We start from the raw sequence: 16,262 nt of genomic DNA on the forward strand, positions 1-16,262 counted from the left end.
CTATGTTCTTAAGATGATTAAAACCTATTTTGTAATATTTTTAATATGTAGGATAAAAGTAAGCAGGGAGTCAAAATCACTCCCATCTCCGTATCTCTCCGTATCTTATCATTCTTTCTACACCTATTATTCTTCCTCCTCCTCTTCCATTCCCAAACTCATTGGAACCCCCATGATAACTCCTTTACCACCACCTCCACCATTTTGTGCTCCTACTCTGCTTGTGCTCTCTACTTTAACAATTTCAATCTCTTTCAAATTGTGTGCCTTTTCAACTTGTTTTTTAATAGTGCAATTTACAAAACAATTCAGATTGTTTAAGATTTGTGCATGTTCAATCACACCTACCTTGCTTGCCAGGTAACATAAATGGGTTGATTGATTTAATGTTTCCTTGAGCCTTTTCATTAAATCTTATTATGACTATGATTTTTCCGATGTTTTACGCTGCACCTGTCCTCTTCCTTCCTCTCATCTCTCACATGCTCCCCAGCTCGTACTTGTTTATATCTATGCTTTATGGTCTTTTGCCCATTCATTCTTTTCACATACTCCGCCATCAGAGTTCATTCCCACCACACTGCCTATTTCTGACCCATTCGCGGAGCAGTCATGCTCAACTGCCATTGACACAAGGATTTCCTGATGTTTATCTCCCACACTTTTCCATGTTTTATCATGTCCTCTTCCTGCTGAAGATTCAGCCATCATCTCCCCAACTCTCCCACCGTCTATCCACTTTGTGCAAACATTTTATACTTGCTGTTTGAAGTTTGCCATTCTTTCTAGCTCGCCTTCTTTCCCTGTGTCTTTCTTCTTCTACTTCTTTGTCATGTCCAGTGCCTTCCTAGTCGTACAGGTGTGACTAAATAGACCTATCAATTAAGCACGCCTGCAGCACCCGCTGGTGATTACGCCCGTCTCAGGGAGTGGCAAGGTCTGTAACAGAAAACAAAGGAGCAGTAACAAAGAAACACACACGGGAAAAAAACATTTAAAATGCCCTAAAAACAACAGAACACCTGAAAGGATGACAGAAAGGTGGATTGTAGTACAAACCCCGTTTCCATATGAGTTGGGAAATTGTGTTAGATGTAAATATAAACTGGATACAATGATTTGCAGATCATTTTCAACCCATATTCATTTGAATATGCTACAAAGACAACATATTTGATGTTCAAATTGCAAATAATCATTAACTTTAGAATTTGATGCCAGCAACACGTGACAAAGAAGCTGGGAAAGGTGGCAATAAATACTGATAAAGTTGAGGAATTTTCATCAAACACTTATTTGGAACATCCCACAGGTGAACAGGCTAATTGGGAACAGGTGGGTGCCATGATTGGGTATAAAAGTAGATTCCATGAAATGCTCAGTCATTCACAAACAAGGATGGGGCGAGGGTCACCACTTTGTCAACAAATGCGTGAGCAAATTGTTGAACAGTTTAAGAAAAACCTTTTTCAACCAGCTATTGCAAGGAATTTAGGGATATCACCACCTACGGTCCGTAATATCATCAAAAGGTTCAGATAATCTGGAGAAATCACTGCACGTGATCTTCCATCCCTCAGGCTGTACTGCATCAACAAGAGACATCAGTGTGTAGAGGATATCACCACATGGGCTCAGGAACACTTCAGAAACCCACTGTCAGTAACTGCAGTTGGTCGCTACATCTGTAAGTGCAAGTTAAAATTCTCCTATGCAAGGCGAAAACCGTTTATCAACAACACCCAGAAACGCTGTCTGCTTCGCTGGGCCTGAGCTCATCTAAGATGGACTGATACAAAGTGGAAAAGTGTTCTGTAGTCTGACGAGTCCACATTTCAAATTGTTTTTGGAAACTGTCGTATCCTCCTGACCAAAGGGGAAAAGAACCATCCGGATCGTTATAGGCGCAAAGTTGAAAAGCCAGCATCCGTGATGGTATGGGGGTGTATTAGTGGCCAAGACATGGGTAACTTACACATCTGTGAAGGCACCATTAATGCTGAAAGGGACATACAGGTTTTGGAGCAACATATGTTGCCATCCAAGCAACGTTACCATGGACGCCCCTGCTTATTTCAGCAAGACAATGCCAAGCCACGTGCTACATCAACGTGGCTTCATAGTAAAAGAGTGCGGGTACTAGACTGGCCTGCCTGTAGTCCAGACCTGTGTCCCATTGAAAATGTGTGGCGCATTATGAAGTCTAAAATAGCACAACGGAGACCCCCGGACTGTTGAACAACTTAAGCTGTACATCAAGCAAGAATGGGAAAGAATTCCACCTGAGAAGCTTAAAAAATGTGTCTCCTCAGTTCCCAAACGTTTACTGAGTGTTGTTAAAAGGAAAGGTGATGTAACACAGTGGTGAACATGCCCTTTCCCAACTACTTTGGCACGTGTTGCAGCCATGAAATTCTAAGTTAATTATTATTTGCAAAAAAAAAATAAAGTTTATGAGTTTGAACATCAAATATGTTGTTTTTGTAGCATATTCAACTGAATATGGGTTGAAAAGGATTTGTAAATCATTGTATTCCGTTTATATTTACATCTAACACAATTTCCCAACTCATATGGAAACGGGTAGTTGTCACAATATCGTGTGACAGTAATCATTCCCTCCAAATTAACTTAGCTCTCCGGTGGTCTACCTGGCTTCTTCGGAAATCTAAGATAAAATTCAGACAACAAAGATGGGTTGCAAATAAGGGTGCGCAAAACTCAGGAACGGTGCTCTGGGCCATAACCCTCTCAACCAATGAGATACTGTATTCCCCTACCCAGTCTCCTGGTATCCAAAATAGCATTCATAGTAGATATAAGATCGCCCTCCATCAACCAAGGAGAAGGAAGAAGCACTAGCGGGGGGCTTAGATCACAGGAAGCCACGAGCTTCAGGATGGACACAGGAAAAACAGGATACCTCTTAAAGTACCAGTAGAGTGAAAAAACAAGTTGCCTCTATATTGAAGCTATTATCATATACATCTGATTTATGACACCGAAGACTTACAAAGTTTCCGAGTAAACAGATATGATCAAAATAGTATCAATCTCACGGAGATTCCCAAGCCATTTTGAGAGATAATGAGCTAGCCAGACTAGTCATCGCGTGACATAGCGGTAGGAACCAATGATCCCCTCATCACCAACAAAAATGAAGATTGATTGATTGATTGAAACTTTTATTAGTAGATTGCACAGTACAGTACATATTCCGTACAATTGACCACTAAATGGTAACACCCGAATACGTTTGTCAACTTGTTTAAGTCGAGGTCCACGTTAATTAATTCATGGTAATCATGCAAACTTTGTGAGAGCCAACAATGATTACTTTGGGAAAAATGTTGATCCAGAACCTTATATATCCTGAATATAAGGAGGATGAGCAACACGTTTTAGAAGCTCTGCTAAACAGATCCAGGTTTAGTTAAACATTAAGCATCATGTTGCAGTATTGCTGAGTGTTTAACAAGAAATACAAACTACAAACACAATAAACAATAGCATGGTCAAGCCAACTGAGGAATGCTTTTGCTCTCACCCAAAAGACCCAGCAGTGATTTGTGATCTGTGACAATGGTGCAGTGTTTGCTGAAAAGGTATTGATGACATTTTTTTATGCCAAACATGATGGCTAGTGCCTCCTTTTCCAATTGAGAGTAACCCCTCTCAGCCACTGTTAGTGAACGGGACATGTATCCAATGGTCTTCTCTGAACCATCTGGGAAACGGTGAGATAGAACGGTCCCCACACTGTATGGCGAGGCATCACAGGCCAGATAAAGTGGCTTTCCGTCATCAAAGTGTATCAGCAGTTTATCAGATTGGAGACACTTTTTAGCTGCCTCGAATGCTTGGCACGGATTTGTCATCCACTTTCACACATCTCCCTTTCTCAAGATTCCTGTAAAGGCTCCAAGATGGTGGATATATGTTTGGCAAGAATCTGTGATAATAATTTAGCATTCCAAGGAACGATTTTAGCTGTGTCTGGTCAATTGGCTGAGGAGCATTTACAATATATATATTTATATTTATATTTATATTTATATAACACTTTTGTCTAGTGACTCAAAGCACTTTTACATAGTGAAACCCAATATCTAAGTTATATTTAAACCAGTGTGGGTGGCACTGGGAGCAGGTGGGGAACGTTTCTTGCCCAAGGACACAAGGGCAGTGACTAGGATGGCGGAAACGGGGATCGAACCCGGAACCCTTAAATTGCTGGCACAGCCACTCTATCAACCGATCTATACCGTGTGCTGGGAAATGCCTGGTGCCGAAGACACCCCATACGGCAACCTTGTGTACTGTTGTTTCCATCGATGTGGCCAAGTCAGTGGTCCGAGTCAGAGTAAATTTTTCATCATCCTCAGACAACAAACGACGTTGGATGCGATCATCGTTGATACCACAGACTAGCTACTTGCTACAGTAGACACTCCTAATACTCGGTAAGTGAATGTGTTGCATGTTTTCCTCAAACAACATTTTCACTCAGTCATTTCCATTACACAGGTGAAACTCCAACATTTTTAATATTGTGTGAAAGTCAATTCATGTCAGCAAATAATTAAAAATGTGAAGCTAATATGTGATATTAACTCAGCAGCACATGCACTTTTTGCGTCAGATGAAAAGAGCACAGCTCCCTCCTCCCATTCTCACCACATTCTACAGAGGCACTATAGAGAGCCTGCTGACCAACAGCATCTCTGTCTGGACTGGAGCCTGCAATGCCTCAGACTGGAAGTCTCTGCAGAGAGTGGTGAGGACGGCGGAAAAGATCATCAGGACTCCTCTTCCTCCTATCCAGGAAATCGCAAAAAGCCGCTGCCTGACCAAGCCTCAGAAATTCTGTAGAGACTCCTCCCACCCCCACCAAGGACTGTTTTCACTGCTGGACTCTAGAAAGAGGTTCCGTAGCCTCCATAACAGAACCTCCGGGTTCTGTAACAGCTTCTTCCCTCAGGCCATCAGATTATTGAACGCATCAAAATAATTCCCTCAATTCCCCCCCAAAAACAGATTAACTCGCTGGAATATAAAGACAACATAGATCATATAAACGTGGATGCATATGCAAAAGTGCAATATACTTATCTGTACAGTATTATATTTATTTATATCTGCACATTATTGCTCTTTTATCCTGCACTACAACGAGCTAATGCAAGGAAATCGTGTTCTTATCTGTACTGTAAAGTTCAAATTTGAATGACAATAAAAGGAAGTCTAAGTCTATTAAGACCTCAGGGTAGGCTTTGTAAGGTCATGTTACCTCTAAACTAAACTAAATTGATGCGAATCCGCCTTTTTGTAGTCTTTATGGCCATGGATGAAGTGCTGGCTGTCCAGAGTGGAGACCCGGGGTGGACCGCTCGCATGTGTATCGGTTGGGGACATCTCTGCGCTGCTGACCCGTCTCCCCTCGGGATGGTTTCCTGCTGACCCCACTATGGACTGGACTCTTACTATTATGTTGGATCCACTATGGACTGGACTCTCACAATATTATGTCAGACCCACTCAACATCCATTGCATTCGGTCTCCCCTAGGGGGGGGGGGGGGGGGGGGGTTACCCACATATGCGGTCCTCTCCAAGGTTTCTCATAGTCATTCACATCGACGTCCCACTGGGGTGAGCTTTTCCTTGCTCTTATGTGGGCTCTGTACCGAGGATGTCGTTGTGGCTTGTGCAGCCCTTTGAGACACTTGTGATTTAGGGCTATATAAATAAACATTGATTGATTGATTGATTGATTGATTTCCTAATAAGACTCAAAAGAGAACCGTTAAAGCAGAACTGAAAGTGGAAACGGAACCGGGAATATCTTATCAATTCCCATCCCTAAGAAAGGGGAAAATAAAAAAAGACGGAAGATAATGTCTATGTGTGTATACATATTTATGTTTTGTTTATTTTATAATTGTTATTGTTATGTTTTTGTTTTTGTAATCTCCAAACACCATGACCTGCCTCCTGCGGGGCTCGGAATACTTCTGGCGTCACTCCTTTGCCCTGAGCTGGCCCCTGGTGACAGCCCTGCCAGTTTGCACGTCAGACCATCCTTTTTTCATGCACATAAACACTTGCTGAGGAAATACACATGACAATACAGGGTAAACATGACAATACAGGGTAAACATGACAATACAGGGTCAACGCTATGCTCATTTTGATGCACTCCACACAAGTTTGGGAGGGAAAATGGAAAGGATGAGAATTGGGATCGGGGTGGTGGTCTCCACCCCCTTTTTGAGTAAAACAATGCACGTTACATTTAGTTTTTCTTTTGTCCAACTCAATCAGTTTTCCCCTCCCTTTGTGTTTTCTCTCTCCTCAGTCATTCTATTCTCATTTGCCACTAGTTGTTGACCATTACCATCGACCATCGTTTCCTGTCTTGTGTTCCATGTGTTGTGTTTTCAGATCCCTCTTACTCTTGTTGATATGCACATCATTGAAATAATGTCAAATAAATACATTATGCAAACAAGTCATTAAATGAGATTAATTATGGTCAATTAAAAATCTAAAGTGTAATTAATATTGTTAAGAAAGGTCATTGTTCAACAACACCAGTCCATAATGAGTTGTGTTTTAATTTTCCATAATTCAGTATGGAGGCTTTGAGGTGGATCTACTGCACGTGCAGGACAAGCGAACGCCACGTACACGTCATTTAACTCCTGGTGAGGTGGTGTCTCTACAGAGTAAAAATACTCAATTACACTTTTTTACATTTTTATTCAAATTTCTTGTGCACACCCCCCATCACCAGTTACATGAATAAAAAGTGAAGTGAAGTGAAGTGGATTATATTTAAGTAAATTAACATATGCCGTTCTGTAATTGGACAAAAGTGAAGAAAAACGTTATAACTGCCTTTTAATAATATTTCTCTCTTTACCTTATATACCTGTAAAGTAAATAGTTTAAGCAAAAAAAGGCATAAAGAAGTTGATCAGAAAGTATAACTGGAATTCCCTTTTCCTTGTCTTATATTCAAAAGCGTGCACGGTGGAATGCGAGCTGGAGAATCTGAAGGTCATCACGTTCCCTCCATTTGTTTTTCATTCTGCAAGCAAAATATAAAATTGTGAATAATCAAGATCATAACGTTTTATCATTGACAACAATTTTGTATCCACATAATATTTGAAATACAGCACAATTGTACTCATTGTATGTTTGAGACTTGTCAAATAATTTCAAAATTGAAAATCTCATTGAATAACCTGAAAAGAAATGGACTTACAACAATCATAGAGCTCATTGATACGTGCAATGTCATTGCTGCTCATCTCTCTTGCACGACCAAAACTAAGGTTAGGATTGCTGTTGGCAACAATGGTTGGTAGTCCGTTTTTGGAAAAGGCCCGGCTGGAAGAAGAATAACATTAACAAAAGAACAGCTTTGCATACAGAACTATAACTTTATAAAATGTGAAGCCAGTTGACAATTCATATTTGTTATTCATTGTGGTGGTAAACTCATCTCGAGTTTCTAATTAAGTAATAAAGGTTACAGGTCACACCCGTTGGAGCAGGAGTTTTTAAAGTAAAAGTTGTTCATCTTTTGTAAATGTTTGCAACTTTAAGGGGATGTTGTGTTGTGTTACTACTTTTAAATTCCTCAAACACTCACTTGCTGTAGTGCATGACAGAGTCAAAGTCATACAGAGTTCCCAAGTTGTTTGTGTTCACCTTCTGAAAGTTGCCTTCAGTTCCTGCACATAAAATGAGTCCGGAGAAAACAAAGACAGTATTTAATACAATCTTATTAGGGATGTAAATCTTACAACAACTAACGATTGTGATGGTGATTATTAAAATCAGAATCGATTCAGAATTCAACATTATTCTTGATTTAGGTACATTTTCGCATTTAATTTGGTATAAAATTATAATAAAATATTTTTAAAATAGGTTTGAGGTTACAAATGCTCATCTTGGCTGCTGAAGTATGACGTGTATGCCAGAGATGGTCTAAAACGTCTTTATATATATATATATATATATATATATATATATATATATATGTATGTGTGGGGAAAAAAATCACAAGACTATTTTTTTCAAAAATCTCCTGACGATTGAGGGTACCCCCCTCATGAAACAGGCCTGTAGTGATGAAATAGTCTTGTGATTTTTTTTTTTTCCCCACACATACATATATTGCGCTCTACTACGGTATCGAGCACTATTTTTGGGATAACCTTATTAAGACATATATATATATATATATATATATATATATATATATATATATATATATATTTTTTTTTTTTTTTTTAAGTTGTGTTTTGAATAAATATATATTTATAACACAATTTTTTTTTTTTAATCTATTTTTATAATGACGTTTTATACCATCTCTGGCATACACGTCATACTTCAGCAGCCAAGATGAGCATTTGTAACATCTAACCTATTAAAAAAATACTTGATTTTAATTTTAATATAATATATATATATATATATATATATATATATATATATATATATATATATATATATATATATATATATATATATATATCAGTGACGTGCAGTCACTAGAGGCAGATGGCCTCACCTGCCATCATGGAAAGAAAAAAAATGTAATTTTTTAAATTTTTTTATTAAATTGTTATATGTATTCAGTGATTATACTATAAAGTTATTTTCCATTTAACTTCACCCGTTTTAGATTATTTCTATTTAAAATCGCTGAATTTTCACATTTGCCGTTCAAATACTGAGAAGAGACGGTGCGGTGAACAGCAGCCAGTCGAGGCACGTCACTCAGTGCCTCAACATGGACGGACTCGGCTAACTGCTGGTCTGCTGTGCAGTGAGACTGTATTGCTATATGAATTATATTATACATTTCCATAGTTTAGTTAGCTGAGGTATATAATGTACAGTGTATTTTGTCAACAACTGTATGTGTGTAACGTATTTCTTGTGCTGAGCGATCATAAAACGGCTGCAAAAGACGCACTGGCTGAGGCTCGCCTCCTGCATCCCCGCCGTAGAATGCACGGCAACCCCTGACGTGAGTGTTACATCAACTAAAGCCCACACTTAAACTTTCCACGTGCAAGATTGAATCTATTTAAAAAAGTTATTTCATAAGAAGCCAAAAAGTGCAAAAACAATAATGTTCGTGTTGGAGGAGTTGTGAATGACTGGGTCACAACATTAGGTACACCTGCAGACTGCAGGTGTATCTAATTCACAACTCCTCCAACACAAACATTATTGTTTTTGCACTTTTTGGCTTCTTATTAAATAACTTTTGTAACCTATTTTTATGGGCTTTCCTCTTTGTGATGTTAAGTTCCTGTTATGCGCTGTTATACATATGCCTTGAGCTCTTATTTTGAAGGCGCTAAGAGCGGAAGTGACGACACGTTGGAGTGGAGCGGAAGTTTTTGAAAGAAGGTAAATAAAGTGGTCCTCGTGTAAACTGGAGCCTCCGTGTTTGTTTCATACAGTTTAGGCGACATTTATAAACCCTCGGTTACACTTTTTTAAATAGATTCAATCTTGCACGTGGAAAGTTGAAGTGAGGGCTTTAGTTGATATAACACTCTCGTCAGGGATTGCATTAATCCAGTACAATAGCGGCTCATGGATTTATTTTCTAAGTAAAGGTAAGACCATAATAACGTTTTTTTTATTAAATGTGCTTTTTTGTGTGCTACAGTTTGTATGTGTAAAGTTAAAGTTAAGTTAAAGTAGCAATGATTGTCACACACACACTAGGTGTAATGAAATTTGTCCTCTGCATTTGACCCATCCTCTTGATCACCCCCTGGGAGGTGAGGGGAGCAGTGGGCAGCAGCGGCGCCGCGCCTGGGAATAATTTTTGGTGATTTATTAACCCCCAATTCCAAGCCTTGATGCTGAGTGCCAAGCAGGGAAGAATGCTGGTATGAGCTTTTAAACATAACCCGTTAACTGCTGCCAATCAAATGGTGAATAAGATACTCTTTAGGGTTCATATGTTTGTAAATCTGACTGTGATGAAGTCAGTGCCTCACCAGCCATCAACCTCACCGCACGTCACTGATTTACATATATATATATATATATATATATATATATATGAATTGATTTACAATCCAAATAAATAAAAATGGCGATTCAGATGTGAATTGTTTTCATTTAACACCGTTATCATTTCTCCACAGTGTGCATTACAGTGATCCCCTTTGCATCTTGAAACGTGAAAAATATGATCTTTCGAGGTCGAGCTAACCTGCAATGATGTTATCAAATTGAATCGTGACGTGCTCATCCCTGTCAGAGCGAACTTGCTCATGGTGGAATCCAAGAGCATGAAGAACCTCATGCTGCACAGTGCCTAGGAACAAACAGCCGTTGCTCTGCAAGGAGATTGCCTGTCCTCTCGACTGACGACCCAAGTACGACCAACACCTGACGCAGACACAGACAGACACGGGTGATTTTCGGGAGCTCATTAAACAAAGACCAAATAACTACATTGTCTGCTGTCAGTTGTTGAAAGTCAAACCACTGACTTTTTAATGACCATTACCACTTCCTCCTTGCCATAGGACAAACAGATAACCTCGTCTTATTTGTAGCACACATCCCCCCAAAGATTTGAGTCTGTCCATCAGTCTATAATAATAAATTCAATGTTTTGTTTGTGTGTTCCTACCCAGATCCTGAGAAGAAGTACAAGAAGTTTCGATTTTCCCGACGTCTCCACCTGAAGCGAATGCAGGTCTCTTGGTAGAAACTCACCAAGCCATCGATGATGATTCTGCGCTGTGCTGAGGCTGTGGACACATTGTAATGCTCATCAGTGCTCTCTCAAGGCAGAAAACAATGACGATATATAGCGATATATCGATAGTGACGATACCAAGTTGGGTATTGGCATCGGATAGATACTACTGTGATGGGATCAATAGTTTCGTTACAGTTTCTCTGACAATATACAACATTTTACTTACAGAGTTTGCAGCGACTCTTCCTGCTCAGTGTTTTTCAACCTTTTCTGAGCCGAGGCACATTTTTTTCATTGAAAAAATTCTGAGGCACACCGCCAGCAGAAAACATAAACAAATGAAACTCAGTAGCCGATATTGAGAATAAAAAGTCGTTCTGGCAATTGTTGGATATGAATTTAAATTTTTGTTTACTTTGCAGCCAGTTCATTTTTAGTTTTGTTTTGCATAGCCATGCCTAAGCTTCAATCTATTTTCTTAGCGGCACTCACCTTTTGCTTATTTTTGGTTTAAGTGTTAGATACTTTTTTACCTACACCCTTTTACCAAACCATGTTCCCGACATCTACAAAGAAATTAGCTACCTGCTGCCACCTACTGATATGGAAGAGTATTACACGGTTAGTCTGCCGAGCTCTAGACAGCACCAACCACTCAACAACAGCACATTTGCATATTATAATTACTGGTTTGCAAAAAATATTTTTAACTCAATTAGGTGAAATTACATAATCTCCCACGGCACACCAGACTGTATCTTCATGGTACACTAGTGTGCCACGGCACAGTAGTTGAAAAACACGGTTCTAGTCTGTCAGTGCAAACAACGCACATTTCGCTCTCTCTCTACTGCTCAATCAGGCAAACTTTGACCCTCCCCATCCCTGCTCTACTCAACTCGGACAAATATTTGTGTGTGATGGTAGTTATTTTACTGGTTTTATTTACACTTTAAAGATGTATATTTTTGTTACATGAAGTAATTGATTTTTATGTTATTTTGCATTAGTAACTTTTTTCTCAAACAATTGTGTAGAGAAATGATGGATGTATTTATTAACTATTATATTGTTTCAGATTATATTTATATTTTTACAAACATTTTTTATGTGTTCTCATAATCATTATCAACTAATTAGAGGCAATTTCACAAAATGATTCAATGATTTTAAGTGAAAAAAAAATCAATATCAGTATCAGCGATACTGGCTCAATATTTGCTTAGTATCAGATCGATGGATAACATGAAGCAGAAGACAGTATTAACGTAAATTTAAAAAAAAAATACCAAAAACAAAGCAACATACTTACATAAACTTGAATACTACTGCACTGAAATGACTTTTATTCAAACATGGCCCTATTCTCCCATTTGCCTTAAAGTCTTGTTTTACATGCTTGAAGCCATGCCCGATTCGCTCATTTGTATTCTCCCATCCGCAGCTTTTTTCACTTAAGCCAGAAGGGAGTCAAACTCATTTTAGCTCAAGGGGCCACATGGAGGAAAATCTATTCCGGAATAGGCCGGACTGGTAAAACCACGGCAAAGTAACAAAAAAAAAACTAAAAAAACTTCAGATTGTTTTCTTTGTTTGACTTTGGCCAAAAATAGAACGAGCACATTCTGAAAATGTATACAAATTACAAATAAGCGTCTTGACAAAACATTTCAAGTTAGTTTAAAATTCTGAGGTAAAAATGGGTGAAGTTTCATAAACACAATGAAAAACACAACAAACGTTGTATCTACAAACTTGATTGATGGATTGAACAAAATACAAAATAAATACAAAACTTGTCTCGGTAGCAAATACCTCATTTGTCATTTCCACGCATTAATCTTGTGCTAACTCAACAAACTACACAAAGGTGGGTAGAAACTATTCAGTAAAGTTCAATTACACTCTGAGATTTTGGAGCGATGAGGATGCCAAAGCAGGATGTGTTTGAAACAGAAGATGTAAAACTGCAGGTTTAATGGAGAGGATCCGCAGCCCCGCTTTACTGTGTACCTCTTGCCAGGCTTATTTGTATAAACAGTTTGCTTGCCTAACAGAATTGCTATTGCAACATCCAGTGGACACATTTGGAACAGAAGTTTATTTCACAAAAAAAATGCAGCTCATTTTTATACTTATCAAACTCATCTTGCAGGCAAGATTTAACCTGTTGGCCAGGTTGACACCTCTGGTGTAAGCATGTGGTATAATAGGGCACTTAATGAACCTAATCAGGCAGGCAAAGTGAACTCCCTTTTAAGCACCAGTTAACAACAAGCTGATGTAATGACACTTTACATATGCTTGAAACAGTGTGAATTGTGTTGTTTTTTTCAATATGAAAAATTTAAAGAAAAGTGACGTGGGATTGATTGAGATATGGATGATTACTTACAGTAGGATCGGGAGATATCAACAGGAATGTAGACAAAACCTCCCGTTTTCGGCCATTTGCATCCTGTGGCTGTGCAGGGATCAGCATTCCTTTGCAGAGTCGGCGCAATGTCGCCAAATGTCAAGTGTGATGCTGTCAAAGAGCAAACAAAAGAAACACTCATAATAGATAGATAGATAGATAGTACTTTATTCATTCCTTCAGGAGAGTTCCCTCAGGAAAATTAAAATGAGTCATGTAGTCAAATTAATGGCTTTAGGTTTTATTATAAGTAATGCGGTCAAGCAAGTAGTTTCTAAAATCAGAGTAATCACACTTTAACATTTTAATTTATGGTGATTAATTGTAGGTAATTACTTGCTTTTATAATATACTTTGAGAGATTACCCATTATTTTGACACAATTTGTTGATTTATCTACACAGACATAATTTTGTATTACATTATTGTTTCTTTTGTTAATATCAGAGTCCGTTCTGCAAAATATTTGCAATGATATTTTCAGAATGTCATATATTTTTTTAAATGTTTTACTTAAATGCATTGACCTGATCACTGAGCGTATAACAACCCACGCCGCCTTTCAGGTAAACATCCAAACGTAAAGTAAAGGAACATGTGCAGTCATAATAAAATTGTGTGATTTTTCTCTTTATACATGATTAATGCGATACTTTTTGTGATAATAATAATAATAATAATACATTTTATTTGGTATAGCGCTTTTCAGAGTACTCAAAGACACTTTACATGATACAAAAATTTAAATATAATGAGTATAAACAGTTTGCTTGCCTAACAGTCGCATGCAATAAGGGGTTAAGTTTGACAGCTCTAATTGTAAAATATAACTCAATAATTGAAACAAACATATTTTATATAATTTTAGCATCAATGAATAATTAGTTAATTACAACATTGTGTGTGTGTGTGTGTGTGTGTGTGTGTGTGTGTGTCTAAGCTCTTACTTGTGTTTTCATTTGCCCTTGCAATCATTTCATTGACGTCCATGTTATCTAAATGAAAAAGAAAAGAAAACATCAAATATTACAAGAACAATATGGACTGTCCTTGTGAGGTTTATAAATCTCAAAGACTGGAACGGGTCAACACTTTTCTGCACAGGTTTACTTACCCATGTCATCTTCAGCCTTGGACGCTGTCTGAAAAACAAAAATATATAACTTTTTTTCTCTAAAAATATGTTATGTTTTCTCTTTATACAGGTATTGTTATGGTATTCTTACTGGAAACGCGTTTATCAGCGACAGCAACAGGATGATAGAACGGATTGAAGTCATGGTTCTTAAAGTCTGTAAAAAGAATTTTAAAAAAGTATGAGTATTAAGGTAATATTATGTCTTATGCAGTAAGCAATATTTACCTTTCCCAACTGGGCCCCGATGCTTTAATGCAGGTGCTCAGTTTTAACGCTTTATATAAGTTCCACAAAGGGAGTGTATGTTCATTTATGTTGTCAATCAAACTGAGGCGGAAGAACCAATATTGTTGGAACATTTTTGTGCAGGAATGAGATTGCATAAGAGCCATTATTATATGCAGGTAAGGTTACTTAGAAAAGATGATTCTTAGTAGGGGTGTTAAAAAAATGTGATTTTCAGAATAATTGTGATTCTTATTTGTAACAATTCTTAATCGATTACAAAAAATTAAAAATAATGTGTTTGTGTTTTTTTTCAATCTCTCCTGTCCAGTCACTCAGGAAAATCATATTGTTGACGTAAATGCCCATATCTGCTCTACAGAAAAAAAAAAAAGTGTTGGATACTTCTCCTGTTGCTTTATTTGTATTTGACTTTATAAAATGTTTTGTAAGCATTTTATTAAACAAAACCAGTTTTCTTTTAATTACCGTATTTTTCGGAGTATAAGTCGCACCGGAGTATAAGTCGCACTTGCCGAAAATGCATAATAAAGAAGGAAAAAAACATATATACCGTATTTTTCGGAGTATAAGTCGCACCGGAGTAAAAGTTGCACCTGCCGAAAATGCATAATAAAGAAGGAAAAAAACAAAGAAATCGCACTGGAGCCCGGCCAAACTATGAAAGAAACTGCGACTTATAGTCTGAAAAATACGGTAATATAAAAATTGATCAGAGCTGTTTATTTATTTTATGGAGCAATGTAGTTCAACATAGAACTGGCAAGAATTGTCATGATCCCTGGTCCGGATCATGTTTAGTTTAGTTATGTATGTTTTTTGGACGCTTTTTAGTTCCTGGTTGTTCACTTCCTTGTTTTGTTTTGGTTGTCATGGTCACTCATTGTGTTCACCTGTCTCTGATTAGTGCTCGACCGCTCACCTGCTTCCCGAGCCCTAATCAGAGGCATTATTTAAGATGCATTCGTTCTGTCACGTGGGGGTCGCAGCTCGCTGCGGAGTTGTTCTTCCATCGAAAAAGACGGCTCCGGACGACAGCGTGAAGGTAGGCTAGGATTTATTAACATAAATCACGCACTACTACAAACATAAACAATACAACAAAAAGAAGGCAAGCGTGCCTAAAACACAAGTGAAGCTAATCTTTAGCAGAAGCTAGGGCATGGACAGTGAAACTTACGTGGTCAGAGCAAGACAAACCGGTGTGACATAAAGACAACGAAGGCAGAACGAGTGACTGGCAAAGGCATCTTAAATAATGCCTCTGATTAGCGCTCGGGAAGCAGGTGAGCGGTCGAGCACTAATCAGAGACAGGTGAACACAAAGAGCGACCATGACAACCAAAACGAAACAAGGAAGTGAACAACCAGGAACTAAAAAGCGTCCAAAAAACAAACATAACTAAACTAAACATGATCCGGACCACGGATCATGACAAGAATCTAATTGAACCAAATTGTGTGGTGCCGAAAGATTTACAGCCCTATTTTAAGTAGTAATATGACACGAAGAGTAGGGTAGGCCTACACCCTATATGAGGTGACAATGGAATCTAGTATAACAAGGTATTTTTTCTAGTTTTTTCAGTTTTTAGTAATGACAGTGATCTCAGTAAAGGTTTACGCTTTGCTCACTTGCCTTGAGGTAAATGTTAACCATCAATCAGGTAAACTGAATAGGCTGTGAATAGAAATACAGTA

The 16,262-nt window shown here is 38.1% G+C and overlaps 2 protein-coding genes across 4 annotated transcripts in view; both read right to left on the reverse strand.

The window, feature by feature from the left end:
- LOC133616231 (low choriolytic enzyme-like) overlaps window positions 1-835 on the reverse strand; it is a 31,530-nt gene extending 30,695 nt beyond the window's left edge. For 2 of the 3 annotated variants that reach the window (XM_061975403.2, XM_061975401.1), the window contains exon 1: window positions 349-423. In XM_061975403.2, the coding sequence (XP_061831387.1) occupies window positions 349-408 (60 nt within the window). In that variant the 5' untranslated portion in view covers window positions 409-423. Of the gene's footprint in view, window positions 1-348; window positions 424-759 lie in introns of those variants that run through there. The other variant, XM_061975405.1, reaches the window with a different exon arrangement.
- A 5,900-nt stretch (window positions 836-6,735) lies between these two features.
- LOC133616032 (high choriolytic enzyme 1-like) lies at window positions 6,736-14,609 on the reverse strand. The gene is made up of 10 exons (XM_061975023.2): window positions 14,541-14,609; window positions 14,404-14,469; window positions 14,292-14,319; window positions 14,125-14,172; window positions 13,157-13,288; window positions 10,690-10,810; window positions 10,264-10,442; window positions 7,663-7,744; window positions 7,273-7,397; window positions 6,736-7,092 (listed from the first exon to the last, which is right to left on the reverse strand). Coding segments are annotated over exons 2-10 (771 nt in total). The 5' UTR covers window positions 14,458-14,469; window positions 14,541-14,609; the 3' UTR covers window positions 6,736-7,090.
- Between the last annotated feature and the right edge of the window lie 1,653 nt (window positions 14,610-16,262).

This window comes from Nerophis lumbriciformis, linkage group LG15 (genome assembly GCF_033978685.3).
Source record: "Nerophis lumbriciformis linkage group LG15, RoL_Nlum_v2.1, whole genome shotgun sequence".
Classification (NCBI taxonomy): domain Eukaryota; kingdom Metazoa; phylum Chordata; class Actinopteri; order Syngnathiformes; family Syngnathidae; genus Nerophis; species Nerophis lumbriciformis.